Source organism: Amblyomma mixtum, chromosome 7, assembly GCF_055824585.1.
Source record: "Amblyomma mixtum isolate Tamu chromosome 7, ASM5582458v1, whole genome shotgun sequence".
Classification (NCBI taxonomy): domain Eukaryota; kingdom Metazoa; phylum Arthropoda; class Arachnida; order Ixodida; family Ixodidae; genus Amblyomma; species Amblyomma mixtum.
Window position 1 is genome coordinate 129,015,166 of NC_143018.1, and position 20,592 is coordinate 129,035,757.

Here is a 20,592-nt window from a genome sequence, read left to right on the forward strand (position 1 = left end):
GTGCTTCGGGTCAGCAGCAGAGCATCATAAACAATTAGCCAACGCCGCGTCTTAATACGACGAACCACGCTCTTTACCTTCCAGATCGCGCAAGCAATGATCCACGTCATCAGCAACTTCCTGGCGCTCAACGACAGCGTCATCGAGGAAGGAGACCCGGAAGGAATGGCCGCCGAAAAGTACGTCGCCTTCGCAATATCGCTGCCCTTTTTCATGAAGTGCTTATGGACGCTCCTCACTAACCTGCACACTGGCATGGTGGTCTCTTTAGGGTTTTGACATATTTTATGTTGCGAAAAGAGCGCTTTTTTATTGTAGACACATTACCTGCATATGAACTTTCAGCAAGAGGTTATAAGCCTTTCTGAGAAGTTTACGGCAGTCATGATCATTCGTGTTATGATCATACGAGCTCATGATTCAATTCAAAAAGCAAGCAGGAGTCGACGCGTGTTGGTTTATTATTAATTTATTTTTTGATGAGAAAATGACTAATACACAACTACCAGGAAGACACTTGGAGGCTTGATAAAAGGCTTGAAATAAAATAGAGGGAAACTAGGGATGATATAGAAAGAAACAAATTATAGGCTTAACGTTGCCAGTTAGGGCAAGAGTAGAGTAGATCAGTAAATAAAACATACCTAATGATTACCAAGGTAACATAACGGAAAAAGAGGCACCGGGAAGGCTTTTTGCGAAAAGAAAATAACTTCTGATTCCTAGGGTGGCGTAGGGGACCCCTAGAGAAGAAGGACGTAGTAGGGGTGGATACCGGCCAGTAGGGCCGAAGGGATTAAAAAGCTTACGGCGATAAGGTGGTCGCAGCTGGCGTAGGAGACGGTTTTTTGGGGGTGAATGACCCATGCCGTTCTCCTCCAGTTGGCATATGCTGACGACGATGATGGTTGTAATGGTTAAAAAATGACAACGCACACACCTCATCATTCGACGCGCAGGCTGGTCTCTGTGGTGGAGAGATTCACCTCAGAAGTGGTTTTGGGACCAGGCGCCCTCATCATCGAGAACGAAAACCTCGTGGTCAAGGCGGTGGCCTGGTCTCCCAAGCTGCTCTCTCAGGGCCAGGACTTCCTGAGCTTCTCGCTTCGGGCAAAAGGAGACCACTACCTCCACGAAGACTTCTCCGGTGACGGCGACGAACAGGACGATGGAGACGTGAGTGAAATCGGTGCGTGTTTGTGTGCGCACGTGCTTTTGCTTAGCTTAAAGTTATCTATGTAAACCTTCAGGCAGTGTTTACTGAAAACAGCCCAATCTAGGCCGATGAAGCTGTTCTATTATCACATAGTATGTGGTTTAAAAACTGCAGAAGACTTTGAATCAAGAGCGCTATGCCGCTTTTTTTTTTGCCATCGAAGGCAAGAGAAAAGCTGCATGTTTTTCATGAGCCCCTCTGCTGAGGTTTAACTGAAAGAGTGGTTTCTATTTACGGATTTTTTTTTTCATGCACACAGTTTAAACTAAGTGGACACTGCGGGCCCAAAAAATCCTGAAGTTGTCTGCAAATGAGAACGCAGTTGCTAATTTAGCGACTGCGTTATTGGCCTGCCTGTTCCTCCTTCTGGCCACATGTTTCATCGTGTATTACGAGCGTCAGAAGCTTGCAATATTTCACAGGTTGTTCGGAGATTCTTTTGGCGGCTGTTTGGAGCTAGCAACATTTTCGATGTCATGAAGTAGTCTGTAACCTATCCTCCCAATATTTTGTTTTACAAGACAAATTAGGAATTTCAAAACGCCCGAGCTTCTTGAGCATTCAAAGTCCCGCAATCGATGAAGTTTCGTTGTTTTGGTTCACAGCCGCCCTCATATCTCCACTGTAACCAAAAATTAGTGGTGTTACGTCTTAAAAATTTGTTGAATATTAATCTGTGGTTGGTATAGCTAGAAAGCATCACATATAAGGTCGATCGGTCGACATGGTCGACCGCTACGTGAGAACGGTGAGTTACTGTCAGAGTCCTATCACTTGTGCGATAGCCCGTATGAACCTGGAAATGTGCATTACTTTTTTGAAACTTCACGTAGCTCACTGCATTCGAGCATAATCACCCAGCATCATCACTCGCTCACTTTCTGTGCCCCACCCCCTTTCCCTTGCATGCCCAACGTGGAATAGCAGACCAGGGGTGCGTCCGTCGTGACCACCACTGCACCCTTTCTTGCATTAAACCTTCTCCGGAGAGAAGGGCGGTGCATCTGTCTGTCACTTTCCCCATGGGAGGGAAATAAGGCAGGAAGCATTTATTTTATCTACTTATACACCTCTGACCGTATCCCTATCTTCACGATATTTCGCAGAACATTGTGATCACCATCCCATTGGAGGCGCTGTCTATGGAGATCAACGACTCCCTCGTGGCCGCGGGCGAGCCCTACCGGCCCATCCACGAGGTGGAGAAAGGCCCGCGCATAGCGTTCGTCTCGTACCGGAACGACAAGTTCTTCCGGCCGGCTAACCCCAGCCTCACTTCCCTGATCAGCGCAGGTGAGCAGTAGGATACAAAGTTTCTTTCTAGCTGAGCTTCAAAATATGGCCATCGTCTATGGGCGCACTGAGAAGCTGAGATAACTGGCGCTATTTTTATGTAACAATGTTCGCCATCACCAATGTTAAGGGCGCACTATCACCTCTGGGTGGCTGCTCGCATATGACTTGACTATCCACAGGCGACTGGATTATCATCTCATTGTCTGCAGTGACATGGCAGTGCTTCTGGTTCTGAGGCCACGAAATGTGAAGAAAAGCTAGCATGGGAGCCTTCTTTATTCATTTCCCTTTGCCTGCAGCCACTCAAGACGTGGATCATCAAACGCTGACTCCCAGCCCTCGGTAGTACCCTCAAGCAGAAGCCGACGACGCTATTGTCCATAGATGTCTCCTTATAATGCCGGGTAAAAAAGTAGGCTAGTGAGAAGCATTCACAATATTGCTTGCACTCGAAGCACTCTATGCTGTCTGATAGAAGAAATAGCTGGCACCAGAAAAACAGGAATGACATCCTTTTGTTATTTGTACATTACCGCGTTGCGTGATTAGTTGGCACTTCTGCTGTTCTATGAATAATTGCCAAAGTGGCCAAGGCGTAGGGCTTGCGATAGCAAAAAAGACACTCCTCACTTGGCGGATTTTATAGCTAGTCGCTGATTTCGATGACCCAAGCTCGAGCTTCTAACTGAAAGACAGCATAGCGTGGCATGGAGTAGTAATTTTCTGATTTGGTCCTGCCGGCCAACTATTGACAGCGTGAATTGAAAAAGTGACAAATCCATATAATTTAGCTCCTATCATCATCTTCATCATCAGCCTGACTACGCCCACTGCAGGACAAAGGCCTCTCCCATGTCTATCTAATTAACTCTATCCTTTGCCAGTTACAGCCACTAACCCCCCCCCCCCCCCCCTCTATAGGGTACTATATCCCCGCAAACTTCTTAATCTCATGCGCCCACCTATCCTTCTGCCGCCCCCTGCTACGTTTGCCTTCTCTTGGAATCCACTCCGTTACCCTTAGGGACCACCGGTTATCTTGCCTTCGCATTACATGCACTGCCCAAGCCCATTTCATCCTCTTAATTTCAACTAGGATATCATTAACCCGCGTTTGTTCCCTCACCCACTCCACCCGCTTCCGATCCCTTAACGTTACACCTGTCATGTTTCTTTCCATAGCTCCCTGCATTGTCCTTACCTTACGCTGAACCCTCTTTGCTAGCCTTAACGTTTCTTCCCCATGGGTGAGTACCGGTAAGATACAGCTGTTGTAGACTTTTCCTTTGAGGGATATTGGCAAACTGCCGTTCATGATCTGAGAGAACCTGCCATATGCGCTCTACCCCACTCTTATTCTTCTAGTCATTTCCATCTCATGATCCGGATCAGCGGTGCAAGACTTCCTGGGTTCGAGTCCCGTATTCACGCATTTCTCCACCGGGTAAAAAAAAAAAAACTCCGCGTGTTGATGGAATAGCATAACGAGGCCATTAGTGCATGAAATATTTTTGTGCGCCCTATGAAACAAGGGAATCGAATACTGGGAGAAGAAAACTTATCGTGGATTGTCTGAAATCAGATGAAGTGCAGAATATCAAAAATTTGCCTGCAGACCGTCCCCATCCTTGTTGCAAACCAGGAAACATGAAACATCATTTTGTTATTTTCCTGTAGCGCACTCAACCCTCCCGCTGACTGATGAGGAACATACATTGCTGTGACATTGAATGACCCGAGCTGATTCTCTAACCGTTTCTTATTCCGAACACAGGCCAAGTCGTCCTGTCGGCAAAAATCGGAGACAGTAAGATTGTGAACCTCACTGATCACTTGGTGTACTCCTACCCCACCTACAGCGCTGAAAAATACGTATGTGCCTTCTGGGATGACCACAGTGAGTACAGCCACATTTTTGCTTTCAGATGTTGGTTTGTTCTTAGTGTGCCTGAAACAGTAAGAATCGAACACTGAGGTTAGCTGGGTCGGATGCTTTCGAAGAATATTAGTCATTTCCCGGACACACCACCGGGAACATGTGTTTGATGCCATACTTTGAGATCAAGATGACTAGAAACCTTGGGTGCAACTCGCTGCCTTCATGCGCGGCAGGTTCGTGCCATTAATTGGGAATCTGTAGATTGGAGATGCAAAACCAAGTAGTGCTATTGGTACTGGGATTTGGGGTTTAACGGCCCGAAGGTGGACATGGGGGACGCCGTAGTAGCGGGGTTCACCAATGTGCATTGGTATACTGCAGAGCATGCGAGAATCTTTGCATATCGGCTGAATGAAAATGGGGCTACCGCAGCCGAGATCCGATCCCGCAACGTTGGGCTGAGCAGCCGAATGTTATTATTTGTCAGCCACCGCGGAGGGTACTCTTAGTTTTGTGTTAGGACTCTGAAGACTTTGCGATTTTGATATTTTTATTTACCTGCCCAGTATAGCACATACATATTACGAATTCTGAGCAATGGCAACCGTTATTATAGCTTACCGTGTAATTTTGTAGCCACTGCCATATCAGAAAACACTACTTTACAAAAAGCTAATATTACTTTATGGTGTTTCTTGAATGGCGTCTTCTCGTTTAAGGAAAAGAGTGGGCCACCGCCGGTGTAACGACCAACCGGTCTGGGAACATGACCGTGTGCAGCTCGACGCACATGACAGCGTTTTCACTGTTGCTGGTAAGGGCTTACTTTACATTCCGGAGAGCAACAGCGCCTGTTTAATTTTTTCTTGTTGCCGCATCGTTAGCACCGCAAACAAGAAGCAGCAGTACAACAGGGTTGCGTTTTGCTCGTGTGTGTATGTCGTTTCTTCGTGTGTCCATGTTTCTTCGCGCGGTTCCTTTTAAATGCAGTACAAAATAGCCGGAAACCTTGCTGTTCTGATCTTTTTCAAAAATGCACCGAATTTTCTGACACTCTACCACCCGCATGTATCCAATCACCAATCTGATCATATTCTTTTAAGGCGAAAGCCTTTAATGCCTCATCGTTGACGACAGACTGTTGTCAGCAGAGGCGTCACGCTTCTGGAATCGTGCCAACTGTGGCCTCTTCTCCGCGCAGCGGCGCAATCTCCTCCCCTCCTTCGCAACCGGCGCGCCGGTGGGGGGCGCAGCTGTGCATAGCAACCGTGACGTCACACAGTTGCGGTAGAACGAGCGCGCGCGCGTTGGCGATGGCAGCTGCACCGGCGCACCTTCGCCAGACGTCTCGTTGCAGTCGAGTGAGTGAGACGCATGGCTCCGAAGCGACGCAGTGATTCCGCGCCAAGCAGTTCGGGGAAGCGGCAGTGGGATGACCACAAGGCTTTCGCCAAGCACACTTTAGAATTTCCAAAGTGCCTTCGATAATATTTTCGTCCCTCGTTTTAGATGGACTCCTACGAAGTATTTTCGCAAAAATAAAAATAGACGATGTGCATAGCTTGCGCCAAATTGAAACCTATTTATTTTCAACCTTTCTTGCACACTTTATTGATAAAATCATGGTCAAAAGCAAGCTTACCTGCGGGAGTTTCAATGAATAAATCTGTCTCTATTTCGCCTGAACAAAAGGCAGAGGGCACAGAACAATAAAAAAATTGGCTGTGGTTTAGCTCTGGTTAAACCTGGAGGAGTGCGAAAGCAACATCTGCGCCTAGCCATATATTGTTGCGTGAGCTACATTGCCCACAGTCTCGCCGTTTCGCGTGCTCTTGCACGACCATAGTGCGCATGCGCGAGGAGCAAGTGACGTCCCTACGCACAGCTGGCGTGCTCGCGCTCGCCTTCCTTTCCTTAAAATGATAGGAGTGGTGGTGGTGGTGGTGAAAAACTTTAATACTCAAAGAGAGTTTGAGTGTCAGATAACCCCGCTGCATGGTCGGTATCCTTAGTCTGGGACACCGCACGACGAGGCCCCGTCTCGCGCCCGCTTTACTAGAGCCCTTTGGGACTCCAGTGTGGAGCAGTTGAGGAGGGCAGTCTCCCATGTCTCTCGGGTGGGGGTGACGGAAGGGAGAAGGTGAGGATTCTGAGTACATGCCCACACCATGTGAAACATATCGCAGATCTCTCCACAGTGCGGGCAGGGCCCATCTGTGTTCGGATCGAAGTGTTTTCCTATGGCAGGGAAGAGAAGAGTTCCTGTCTGCAGGCGCCGCAGAGTTTGCTCCTCCGCCTTACTCAGCCTCTTGTCAGGTGCCGGGTAGAGACGGTGGCTGTCGCAATAATGAATTAGGATTTCGCGGAACCGCAGAAACGGTTTATGAGCTTCTGAGCCAACCTTGCCAATGCCTGTAGCTCACATCTCTCTCTCGTCACCCCACGTACCTCTAAGCACGATTCAGGTGTCCACTGACCCAGGGAGCCATTATGCGCATTTCCTTTAATTTAAACGATCGGAATGTAACACTTGGTCAACGTCAACGCCAATGAATACAACGAACGTCGATGGCCTATGGCTTCAGCGCCGCGTTTCTGGCACAACGTTGTGAATTCCAACGCATGCAGCGCACAACTGTCACTGCCACCACTTAGCTTAAAGCATGGTTCAGGTGTCCACTGTTCCAAGAGGGTAGTTATGCGCCTTCTCTCTGGTTCAGGTGTCGACCGAGATGTGGTACCTCGCCCTCACCTCACGCTACGTATATCCTGGCATAGCAGAGCTAAGCCACTGCCAATTTTATATACACCACAAACCACGCAGATGGCGATGCGAAATCGCTACTGCGCATCAGAGAGGGAGAGACAGGGGGGGGGGGGGGGGGGGGGGGGAGACTGTCGGCAAGGCGATGGAGAGCGCGCGGCGGCGCCGCGCCAGCTGTGAGCCGCGTGACGTCACCCGCTCCTCGGACATGCTCAGCTTAGCCTTTCCAGAGCTCCGCGAAATGGCTCGGCGACTAGCGTAGTGTTGCTTTCGCAAAGACTGGCTTCTGGGCCCAATCTAAAAAACTACAACTGCAGTGGTTCAGCTGACACGTACAGCAAAACCAAAGAACTTACTGGCAAAGAAGAGAAGTGAGAGATTCACGCAACCAGTTGATAGTTATTAGGAGCGGCATAAAATAACCGGTTACACGAGTTAAGACAAGGTTCAAGGTTGGGGCATAGAGAAAACAAAATTCAGCAGTGTGGGTATTACAGTTCGTTTTACCCTGTAAAACTGAAGCGCGCGACAAGTTTCCGCACTGTTTGTAATAAAAACGAAAGAGAATAAGCAGCTTCGAGCAATTCAAGGGTTGCGTTTCCGTGCGGAAGGTCTGAGGCTGCTCGCTTTGGCGTGATGGGAGAACATAGTGAGAGCATCACGTTTGGGTAGTGGTTATAGCTCTTTTGACCTGAACCGCGGTAAGCCGCGAGGAAATATTTCCGAGGTTATCCGCCGCAGTTTCTCAGTGGTGAAGGCGCTCGTCTACTGAGCTGGATTACCCGGATGCCAACCCGACCGCGGCGGCTGCATTTTCGTGGAGGCGAAATACAAAATGCGCCCATGTGCTGTGCGATGTCAGTGCGCGTTAAAGATCGCAATGCGGTCGAAATTAATCCATAGACCTCTACTACTTTTTCTTCCTTTCTTCTTTCACTCCCTCCTTTATCACTTCCTTCACGGCGCGGTTCGGGTATCCACCGAGATATGGTGACAGTTACTGGGTCAATTTCTTTTCTCAAAAGAATTCTAATTTAATTTCTCTCATATTGTGACCAGCTTAATTTTGTTGGAAAATTTGAAAATAAAAGAGACAGTGTTTTAAGTAACGACTGTTTTTTCTGTGGTCTGTTAAAAGTTTTCAGCTCCGGCATTGTCTATTCAGGTTATTCTCTTGTCATAGAGCATAAGTTGAAGTGATTATTTTTGAATTCTTCACAACGCTGTCCTAGAGACAGGTATAATATTCAGAAAGGATATTCACCAAATGCAATGTAATAATGACATTAGTGTGCAATGTGCTAACTCCTTAATTTGAAATAAGTATTTGGCGTAACGCTTTTATGCGACAAGATAGGAGATCCACTATTAATCCCGCAAGGTGTAGGGCGCATGAACAAACTTAGTCTTATATTTTCAGCATCGATGGATGAATCGAAAACTTTGGCAGTGGTCTGTCGCAAAAGATGAAAACAAGCATGTCTTTTTAATCAAAGGTAGTATCAACCTATTGGAGTAATCATGACACATCGGGTCACTACAACGGTGCAGTTTCCCTGGAGCTGCAACTGACCTGCACTTAGCAATTTAAATTTCTGCAAATAACATCTAACGATGACCGAATACGCCTTGCCCTTCATAACAATGCAGGGAGCAGAGATACTCAAACGCGACATGACATCGGAGCGAGATAATATAGCGCAGAATAGGACAGGACGCAAGAAGACACGAACAACACGAGCGCTAACTTCCTTAACGCTAACGGTATGATAAAATATCGCATGATAAAATACCCTTATCATGCGGGGGCCATTACATCGGCCAGACGGGGAGATGCCTCAATCAGCGATTGATGGAACACGCACGCAACGTCAAGAACAGGAAAGAGAAATCACTTGTTGATCACATTCATTCATGCGAATCTAAAACATGCAAACCATTTTTTGAGAAAACTGCTGTGCTTGCAAAAAGTAGGGACATGACCACGCGGTTAATAATTGAAGCTGAGAGGACAAATTCTTCGAGAGAGACATGTGCAAGCACTCCCTCTATCTTTTTATCTGATAAAGAACTCTCATTTCTCAGACAACGTTACTGATAGCACAGGTGATGACGTGGTTTTGGTGTTAAATATGTTGCATGTGTGAAATAAAAAATTTGTTGGAAGTTAGCGCTCGTGTTGTTCGTGTCTTCTTGTGTCCTGTACTATTCTGCGCTATATTATCTCGCTATGATCATGGACCAACAAGCCCAAAAAGCTACGCTTTTATGACATCGGAGTCCTACATGTCTATACCCGAATACCCCTGCCGGAGCTTCGATATCTACAGACACCTGATTAGGAACGACCACCTTTTACCTTTTCTTTTTCCTTCTCCTAGGATCCCATGCCTGGAATGACAATGGCGCCTTACCACTACAGGAATATCTCGGTCATATCATACGTTGGGTGCATTATGTCGGTTGCCGGCCTGTTCTTCACTATACTCACCTACGCCCTCTTCAGGTGAGGCAATTTAGCGTTGCTCCGATCAGCCCCACTTTTACTGATCTTGGTATCCATAAATATCTTGGTATCCATACTACTAGACACCTCACTTGGTCCATTCACACTTCCTACGTAATTAATAATGCTAATCGCATGCTGGGATATCTAAAACGTAATTTCTCTAAGGCACCTTCTTCCCTAAAACAACTTTTGTATAAGTCACTGGTCCCCTCAAAGCTAGAGTATGCTGCAACAGTTTGGGATCCCTTTCAACAAAACCTAATTCACTCATTATAAATGGTACAGAACAATTCTGCTCGTTTTATTCTTTGTAATTATAACCAAACTACCGGCATTTCAGCAATGAAATCAAATCTTAACCCGCCATCTTTAGCATCTCGCCGTAAAGCCGTTAGACTTTCACTTTTTCACAAGAGATTTCAACATCCTTCCCTTCGCGACGAACTGATCTTCCCTCCCTAATACATGTCATCAAGGCTAGCTCACAATAACAAAGTCGGAAGTCCATTATGCAAAGCCAATGCCATGTTTCAGGCATTCCTTTCGCGCACAGCTGCTGAGTGGAGTCACCTTCCTGCATCAACCGCTACAATTACTGACAACCAACGCTTCAAGACAGCATTAGAAAACACTGTATAAGTAGGAGTATCTATTTTTCTATTTTGTTGTTGTTGTTTTTGTACGAGCATTTTGTTTGTTTGTTTTTTAACTGTATTGCTGCGCTGTATGTTGTGCATTATACACCATTAAGCAGCACACCAAGAACCCAACAGCTAACATAACTAGGAGCAATCATTTTTGTATTACTAATTAGTTTGCTGCACTGCACATTTTTTTTTCTTGAAATTTATGTAACCACTCCCCTCTATAATGTCCCTGGCCCGGAGGGTACACGAATTAAATAAATAAATAAAAAAAACAGTGATATCGGCAAAACCTGCTTGTGCTGACGGTTTCGTGCTAACCCTGAATGCAGCATGAAGTGTCCGTCACCTAAAGGGTGGAATCGACGAAGAGGCTTGAAATGAACAGAGGGAAGGCCGACAATATATCCGTTTCGTACTGAATGCCAGTTAAAATATGCGAATATCAGGAGATAAAGTTAATTACAAACAGTCACAACCCTCTGTCCCAACTGATGAATGTCCGCTGAGGGTCTTGAGGGATGCCAAAGTGGAGACCTCCCTCAAAATGGACCGAACTCGGAAATCCGAGCATAGTACACCGCCGCGGTGGCTCAGTGGTTATGGTGCTCGGCTGCTGACCCGAAAGACGCGGGTTCGATCCCGGCTGCGGCGGTTGAATTTCTTTGGAGGAGAAATTCGAGGCCCGTGTACTGTGCGATGTCAGTGCACGTTAAAGAACCCCAGGTGGTCGAAATTTCCGGAGCCCTTCACTACGGCGTCCCTCATAGCCTTAGTCGCTTTGGGACGTTAAACCCCATAAACCAAACCAAATCCGAGCATAATGACGCCAATCTATAAAACATCGCCGTGCGTGCACTTTCGGGTTGGTGCCGACTTCCTGCACTCCATAGAATAAACAGCTAAGTACTTGACGTAAAAGACTGACTAAATAATGTAGTATTTAACATACAGTTAAACACTAACTACACAAAAAAACTCCAGAATACATTGCTGTTTTCCTCTTTGAAACACACGATGACTCTGAAATAAGAAAGAGTGTTAAAGAGCAGAAAAGGCGGATACAAAATAATACGTACCTTTCTTTCAGCAAAGCGGAAAGTTGGGCAAGTTGGATAACGTTCATGATGTAAAAAATAGCGCACAGGGAACACAAGGGACGCTTGTCTGCGTCGTTTACTTTCCGTCCCTTGTGTTCCCTGTGCGTTATTTTTTACATCATGAACGCACCTTTCTTTCTTCTGCGTTGTCTCAACAAGTCGGTGTTTTTTTCTGCCTTCCTTGCCTTGTGCGTTGCGTGGTGTCTAATATTTGATAAGAGATGCTCTCTCAAGCCAATTCCTTGGATTTAGAGTGACAAACTTGTGAACTGTTTTAAAGAATGGTTGGAATTTAGCGTCTCTGTCTTCTAATTGCCGCAATGGGCATGTGTACGATCGCATGACTAGCGGGCTTTTAAGAAGTTCGAAGCTAGGCGCGATATTGCCTCAGTTCATGTTTAATGCGAGGAACGTTAAAATAAACATTTATCAAAGAACTGTCAACTTCACTTTATTAAACAATTATGCCAAGAGGACAGAAACCTCAGGATAGAAAATCACTTCTTCGAAGTGTCAGCGCGTGATTAAAGTTTGATAAAGGTGTTTCTAGTGTAATGTCAAGTTGTGGGTTTTCAATACAAATTGAAATTTACTCTACACGAGTTTTTTTATAAGTCTGCATTCATGTAGTCAACCTTAATCTGCACGTTGCCCCCAAAATCTGTGTACCGGCTGCAAACTTTAAAGTCTAACTTTAAATGAAGGTTTCAAAGCGTGCGTTGTCGGTTGGTGCTGCGTGTTTTCTAATCGACGGTATATCAGCAAAAGTTTTACGTGAGCTTAAGTGAACATTTTTGAACTCACAAAATTTATTCCTGGCGCAGGATGCAACACAGGCTCATTTCTGATGCCCTGATTTTAAGTTTTTCCGTCGTCACACGAAAACAAGCATGATAACCCCAGAATTGCGTACTACTTGATGAAACAGGATAACAGTATGCAGTCAGCAGTACCGTCCTGCTAAATGAGCAAGCAAATGAAACCCACCACTTGAGGCATGACTAGCAGCTAAAACTAATGTGCTGGTGAATAAATCCTGGAAAATTCGGACTTTAGGGGGCCGAAGAAATGTTCACGTTATCCGAAGGTCAAGGTAGTATTGCACCTCTTTCCCTAAAGAGAAAATAAATGGTTGCTTTATTGGTTTATTGGGGCTTAACGTCCCGAAGCAACTCAGGCTATGAGGGACGCCGTAGTGACGGGCTCCGGAAATTTCGACCACCAGGGGTTCTTTAACGTGCACTGAAATCGCACAGCACACGGGCCTCTAGAATTTCGCCTTCATCGAAATTCGGTCGCCGCGGCCAAGATCGAACCCGCGTCTTTCGTCTCAGCAGCCTAGCGCCGTAACCACTGAGCCACCGCGGCGGGGCAGAAAATAAATGCTAGAAACGCAAAAACGCGTTGAATGATGGCATTCGATCGACCAAACAGTGAAGAGCCAGTGAGAATCTAGCAGTTTACGCGCGCCGGAAGAACAACGTAACGAGAGGGACGTACACTGGAGTCGGAATGATAAGCCGGCTTCTTTAACGAAACAAAAATGACCAGCGACGCGACTGTCGGCGTCCGAATGCAGTGCGCAGCTGTGTTCGGACGGCTGGCGGCGATGTTCAACAAATGAAACTATGCGTCCACGCTACTATTGTCAAGGGCTCGATCCTATTGTGGTCATGCCACGCCATCAGTTCACGTCGTATGTGCAGCGGATGCAATGCAGCATGCGATATGGGGGATTTTACATGATCGCTTGCCTTTCCGGTGAAATCTCAGCTCGGCCCCCATTCGGGAGTACCATGCGAAATTCCGCGAGTGGAATTCCCCTCATATAACAGCTCACCAAGACGAGATGACGCAGCTTGCTCTTGAAGAGTTTTGAACACGACAGAACGTGTGCCCTGGGTGTGGGCTTTAGTATGAAACACATTACAGAAGGATGCATCAAGTAACCGCGCGTTTCTCGTCGCGACCGTTTGAAGGAGGTGCCAGGTTATCTTATTATAATCATGTGGTTTGTGGTAAAGACCACTTGCCGAGCTCCGCATGTGCTTGAAGCCTAGCAGGATGCGAGTATGAGCGGTGCATTCGATAAACGACAGAGAATAAAGCCAAGCTGACGCCTCTGTAGTGTCTTCCTGACGTTTTAGACTCTATGATGGGAGATTGTATTAAAATTTTGCAGTTTCGCCAAGGTCCAAATCACGAACGTCAGCAGTAATCATTCCCTAAGCAACGTTCAAGAATTTCCCAAGAGCAATTTCTCCATTAGAACATGAACCGAATAACAAATATAGTCCGCTTCTAAATTTCAAATATTCACACACCATTAGTAAAAAGTAATCACACCCATGCAGCTGAAGCCGTAATTTGAAAATTTTGCCTCGTACCATCAAGCGTGTGATGAGTTTTTCATCCTTCTGCTCCATCAACCCTCTCTTCGGGCAGATGCCTGAACAAGGACCGGTCGGGCAAAATCCTGCTCAATCTGTGCTCGGCCATGCTTCTGCTGAACGTGGCCTTCCTGGCGGGCTCTCTGCACGAGCGCTTTCCCGATCTTTACCTGTGCCTGGGCACGGCCGTGGCCATCCATTACTTCCTGCTGGCCAGCCTCGCCTGGATGGGCGTCGAGGCCGCGAACATGTACCAGATGCTCGTGCACGTGTTCGCCTCCTCCGAAGCGTGCTTCATGCTCAAGCGCGTTCTCATTGCCTGGGGTAAGAGCACCTCTAGCATCGTTTATTGATTGATACTTCGCGACACTTTTATTGATGGCTTCAGAGAATGATTGCGTCCAATAAATAACTAGTATAGTTCATGGACATGTTCGCAGGAGCGAAGCGTTTTGCCTGATACTGCTTTGTTAATATGCGAAATAAAGAACGGACTCAACAGCGATGTAATTTTCTGATTAACAGTGCCTGCGAAGTTAGCTGCAGCAAAGAAAGAGAGAGAGAAAAGAACGGAAAGGCTGGGAGGTTAACCAGGCGAAGCCCAGTTGGCTGCCCTACACTTGGGGAGGGGAACAAAGGGGAAAAAAGGAAAAAGAGCGGCAAGGAAATGAGTTGTCTAAGTGTCCAGCGACCACTATGTCACAGAGACAGAGGGCGCGCACTGAAAACCTAAAGATTATAGGCGGGAATGCAACCCCGAGTCCCTTAAGAAAGTCAGGAGCGCTTTCACCGCTTTCCGTTGTCTGGAAGGTTTTGTCCAAGGCCCCAGAGCGTTAGACTCTGTTAAAGGACGCGAGTACAAGCGGAGCAGAGAAGCACTTAGGAAACTGCAGCAAAGAGAAAATGAATTCAGTGGTGTTGGCGGCGCAGAGGCGTACATGCCGCACTATCCACCGTTATATTTGTTATTCGGGCTCAACGAACGGGGGCCTGCATGCGCTGCACAAAGGCAACTAACGCGAACGCAGTGTTGCGGATTAAGGCACCCCTTTTTAATCTTAGATGACACACGTATGCATGATAACTAAACTATTACAAGGTACATTCATCGCAACCCTTCATGGCGTGCGGACAGCGACTTCCGTCGAAGACCTCTTTAGGTGCGCCCGAGTGTAGCTATATCTCATTTATACTAAAATGATTAAGTGTAATGCACTCGCAATAACGCAATTCAAAAAGCGAGCACAAGAGACTTATTACCTCGACATTTCTTATAATAAGAGATTGTTGTCGAATTCGCTTTCCTTTTATAGGGCTGAGAAGTTCCCAGCTGTACAAACATTTAGTGCCACATAGAGCCCACCTTTCATTTGCAAATATTACACACTTCACTCCAGTGCTTTCACTTATTCCAGGGATTCCAGCTGCTGTTGTTGCAACTTGCCTAGTCATAGATCTGGAGCCTTACAGGAGTCAAGATGGCTAGTGAGTACGCTTTCACCACAGTAATACTTTGCATGGGAGTCGCGCGGCTTCCAATTAGAATATACTGCATGCACGAAAGCTGACTGAAGCTTGCGTTACTAGATAAAATTGTTTTGTTCGCGCCACTGCCTAGTGTAATTTGCGTTGAGCCTTAATTTTTCAAACGTTCTGCTCTCCTCGCCAGCAGGCGTAATAGTGAATAAGTGCGCCTGTCTACTTTACTTTTCAGCTGCGTGATATCTTCAAGCAACCCATTCATCTACTATGTTGCCTTCCTGGGCATCTCCTGCTGCATCCTTTTCATAAACCTGCTCGTCTTCATCATGGTGACACGAGTCCTTTTCAAGCCAAGAATGGCAGGAGAAGCCAAGTCTACCAGCCACATGTCCGAGTCCAGCTCCGGGATAGCCAGCCAGCCTCCGATCACCACGGCCCAAGTCCGCGGCGCATTCACAGTCATGACTCTGTTGGGTGTCACGTGGATTTTCGGCGTGTTCGCGGTCGGCAAAGTGAGGACCGTGTTCCAGTACGTCTTCTGCGTGTGCAACTCGATGCAGGGCTTCCTCATCTTCGTGGTGCGAGTCTTACAGTATCCCGAAGCCCGCGCCGCCTGGGCGCAGCTGGTCTCCACGAGAACCTTCAAGAAGCACCGCGGAAGTGGGCCGCCGACAGGGTCCTGGTGCGCAAGCGCTAACCCCAAGCAGAACAGCCATTCGTCCATGGTGCGCGTCACATCCACCAGCTCTGATAGCACGAGCACTGTGGTCTTCAACACCAACATCTGGAGCAAGGGAGGAGGTCCCGGTACCGGGGATCCAGCTAGTGTTAAGGACTGTCCCACTAGACTGTCCCGCTTGTCAGGAGTTAGCAGTCTACTGAAGACCTGCAATCAGCAGAAGGACGGCAATAAAAGAAATGCTGGAGGACAGCACAAGAAGAAAACGACGTCGAAGGTAGTCCGATTGTTATTACCTGATTTATAATAGCTAAATTAAAGTGGCCCCCCAGTTTTTAGAGTATTCTTTTTACTTCGTAAACCAACCCAGCATACCTTCAACTGTTATTATTCATTGTTAAAACTTTTTAAGGGGGCTAATTCACACTGCATAAGGTGAAAAGAGTTGCGGTAAATAACAAACAGGGATTGGACGTAAGAACAAGACGAACACAGACAGTGAAACATGCACTATGTATTATCTTTATCGCTTTCATTAAAAGCGTTTTGAGGAGCCGCCGTGGTGGCTCAGTTGTTATGGCACTTGGCTGCTGACCCGAAAGACGCGGGTTCGATCCCAGCCGCGGTAGTCAAATATCTATGAAGGCGAAATTCTATAGACCCGTGTACTGTGCGATGTCAGTGCATGTTAAAAAATGCTTGAACAGTGCATGTTAACTTCCTGAGTCCATCACTACGGCGTCCCTCATAGTCCGAGTCATAGTCCGAGTCCGAGCCCCAAGAACCATTAACCAAATTAAAAGCGCTTGTCGTCATCCTGCGTCCGCTCGGCACCCTTGATTATATGCAGACGGGTCACCAAAAAAGGACCTCTGCAGTGAAGGCGGAACCCTTCTTTTATCTTGAGACTGTAGATGCAGCCTCACTCGATTATAAGAGGTCTTGTTTTACAGGGTGCTGAATGCGGAGAAGTGTGCCTTAGTACCAACCACTTAATTCTCAACGTCTTGTAATTTTGAGGTTAGAGCAATCACATGCAGGTTTTCAGAATAGGAATGATGTCACTCTTAATTACGGTATTTTGTACAAAGCATTATTCGCCAAGGCTGAAAGAATTCCATGACATTTTTTTTAAAATAACTGTCTGTGTCATTAAAATGTGGAACACAGGACCCTTATATTTGTGTGAGCCTTGATTTGTGCTGCGTCATTCATGAAAATTTCCCCGGTTGAAGTTGAAGCCTTGCTTTTTACACGTTATTTAAAATGTGACGCTGATATTCCTTCCACACAGGTCGTCGCCGAAGACCAAGACGCCAAGGAGAACCATAAAGAGTTTTACTCTTCTCACGAGCAAGTCTCTCCTCTGGTTCCCGACCTCTACGCTGGCGAGGAGCAGCAAACCGCGAAGAGCAGCAGCCTTAACGCGTCCTATCCCCTGAAGTACATCCACGACGGCTCACGCAGTTCGGCCACGCTCAACTTTGCTAGCAATCAAGAAGCGCACATTCTGTTTGTCTACGCCGGTGGTGAAACAGCACCCATACGAATCAACGGCATCGACCACACGCCAGCGTGCCAGCCAAAGGTTGAGTCTTTCAGTACGTTCCGGAGACCCTCTCCAGTGCCGAGCACGCCCACGATTCCGGAACTACCGCAGTCGTGGAACACTTCGGTTGCGGCAGTGACGGAACAGCACAACGTAGTGGTTTCAGACCAGGAGCCTAACAAGAACAGCACTGTGAAGACAGCTACGGAGGAGAAGACCTTCCTTATGCCGAATGGAGCCAGCAAAATGGCCGTGTCCTGATGAATACGGTGCCACAAGAAACATTTACTGTGATCCAGCTCACCGTACGGGCGTGCGCCGTCTCCAAGGCAGAGTGCTTCTTAGCCTTCATCAGCCTATTCTGAGACGCTAGGTGCATTTGTTCGCAATTTCGATCCATATAGAGGCATAACTGCAACCGTGCGTGTTGCGAAAAACAGTGTACAGCTCTTCACCGCGCGGTTTCCTACAATGCATTGCTGGTGCAGGGCACACCTCGACTGCTGTCCAGGAGTGCCTGGAGTGGCTTGTTCGCCCATCACAAATTCTTTGACAAGCTGCAACGCTACTAAGAACCATGATCTCAAGATGGTGATGCTGAAGGACCAACAAATGGTGGTCACTTGTTTGTTTTTGTAGTTCCACACCCCGCCTTTACCATTTTTCTCGGTCCTGCCGAAGAAAGACCGAAGTACGGTGCTGACCGTTTCGAACTCAACGTAGTGCCGCTTTCTGCTGAACACTTTGCTAGTACCTGTTGGTAGCCAATTAGCATTTGTTTCTATTCGCTTTACTTATCAGGGAAATAAGAGGGAAGCTATGAGTGCGGATTACTAAATTTCGGTTCTTTTTGTCCCTGGCTGTAAATGGTCCTTTCAGAATGTTGTGATCTCACAGATTTTTGTGAGCCGTTTGATAACATTTCTTGTACATTGATATTTCTATACATCTCTTTATGGGAACATTCTGCATTGCATCTAATTTATCGCACGAACATTCATATACTATATAATCAAATATATTATCAAACACATTTCCATTACTTGCGAAGGTCTCTTTTGCCATGCTGTACTTTATTTTTATTTTTATTTTATAGTTTTTCTGCGTGTTGTGAATAGTGATAAAGTGAAAAGGCCAAGTTGGCGGTAAACGCAAGTGCATTTATGTCTATGGTTGCAAATGAGCTCAACAGTTTCTGGTGAAGCTGTCAAAATAACTACACTTCAACAGCCTGTAAACTATTAGTGGGAGCACGAGTGACCATGTGTGGAGGATGTCTTCGCGCATGGTTCATGTTTTATCATGCAGAAATCGCCTTTTGGTGCAATAGATTTTATTGATTTGTGCTCCAAGGGTTACTTGTAGCGGTCACACGGCGATTACAAAGTATTGGCTCTTAATTTTTAAGCTCGCTACACATGCATGGCTGTGTTATAAATCAGTGCAAGCGTATCACACGAGATGAACGCAACATCGAATGTATGGGAAGTGTACCTCTGTAGGAATCTCTTTTGAGGCCTTCCTGTAGGAGGCCCCGAGGTTGTTTTTTCCGTCAGAATAATGAACCTTACAGCAAATGGACAAGTTTGTTCTTCCTTTTTATCGCAGGTTAAAATGTCTGATAACTCACGTAAAATAACGGACGCAATGGTTTAGAAATATTTTTAGAGCAAAGCGCAAAAAGCCGCTTCAAGAGGTATAAGGTTCTCACACTGTGGTCGGTGACACATTTGTACACAAATTCACTTTAACTCTTCATTTATGCTTTAAATCACTGCCTTAATGTGGTGAATTCTGGACTTCATGTTTGGTTCAATGCAAAACATTTGCTATCATTTTGCAGTTCTTATGCACGCACATTCTTTTAATGCAATCTGTCTATATTTTAAGATGCTAAATTTTTCATGCTTTTCAGTGACCTCTTGTTTACGGATAACAGTGCATCACCTTTGTGTTGCACGTTGACTGGCTCTATAAATACCAAATTTGGAGAAGTTTTTTCTTAGAAAAAAAAAACTTGGTGGCGTTAGTAATAAGAACTGCGTACCGAATTTTTCTGTGATTGGCCACATGGGAGTTGTATTCCACATAACTGCCGCGTAAAAAATGACGAGCACAACGGAAGAAACACCTACGACATGGACAAACGCTGCTCGTAGGTGTTTCTTCCTTTGTGCTCGTCATTTTTTATGCTGCAGTTATGTAGAAGCAAAGTAACCAGCTTGCCCAAAAGCTGGTTTTAGCAATAAGAGTTGTAATTGTTCACTCCACTCTGATACTGCAGAAGGCAAATCTTACCCCGGGTTGCCGTTGAAGAACGGCAGTGATGTCAGTAGAGAAGTGCAAATGCGCACGCTCCAACCGTTGCTCCTGAAAATGATGCATTTACGGCAAGACATCCTGAAGTGGCGATTCATTTTAGCATCATGCATTGAGCAAGCATGTTATGTTGTTCTTTTTCGGTACTGCCTTGCTAATTTCTTACATTGCGAAATGACAAACGTTTTGTACTTTATAACTGCGCTCAATTTTAACTGTGCAGTGTTGACTTTTTGTCCTCATCTGGTAATAAATCTGTACATTTCAGCTCTCCTGTACGGTTAACCTAAGTCGCCTGCTCAACAGCGTCCTGCACACTTCATCCTCGCCATATCTCCACGTGCAGCTAATAAACTGGACGTACGAGACACGCAGGTTCTTCAGATGACTCAAGATTTTGCCAAATTATATGGATTATTACATTAGCGGCATTAGTAACGCTCGTATTCCGGTAGGTGTGTCACAAAATTGCGCAAATTTAAGGTGCGTTAATCATTCATAGTGTCTGAAATCCTAGGCAGATGTACAAAAACAACCTGAAAATTTAAATCCTGATTTACGAGGACTGTAGAAAGTTATGAGGGGAGAAATATTTTGCGGAGGCACGAGCTCTAAAAATGAACGTTTAGAAGGGCTTTTCGGTGTTGCTTGCGGCCACTGTTCAGTTCAGTTCAGTTCAGTTCAGTTTATTTCCTTAAAGGCCCCTATTCAGGGGTATTACGTAAGGGGTGGGGCTACAGATATAATATGAGGTTCGGTTTAATC

General features: G+C 46.2%; 1 protein-coding gene across 1 annotated transcript in view; it reads left to right on the plus strand.

The window, feature by feature from the left end:
* Positions 1–19,599, plus strand: part of LOC149337565 (uncharacterized) — a 60,283-nt gene extending 40,684 nt beyond the window's left edge. Inside the window, exons 9-18 of the mRNA XM_089554903.1 lie at positions 85–179; positions 960–1,176; positions 2,323–2,509; positions 4,287–4,409; positions 5,111–5,205; positions 9,537–9,661; positions 13,854–14,122; positions 15,214–15,283; positions 15,513–16,236; positions 17,254–19,599. Of these exons, the coding sequence (XP_089411029.1) occupies positions 85–179; positions 960–1,176; positions 2,323–2,509; positions 4,287–4,409; positions 5,111–5,205; positions 9,537–9,661; positions 13,854–14,122; positions 15,214–15,283; positions 15,513–16,236; positions 17,254–17,769 (2,421 nt within the window). The 3' untranslated portion in view covers positions 17,770–19,599. The remainder of the gene's footprint in view (positions 1–84; positions 180–959; positions 1,177–2,322; positions 2,510–4,286; positions 4,410–5,110; positions 5,206–9,536; positions 9,662–13,853; positions 14,123–15,213; positions 15,284–15,512; positions 16,237–17,253) is intronic.
* The last annotated feature ends 993 nt before the right edge of the window (positions 19,600–20,592 follow it).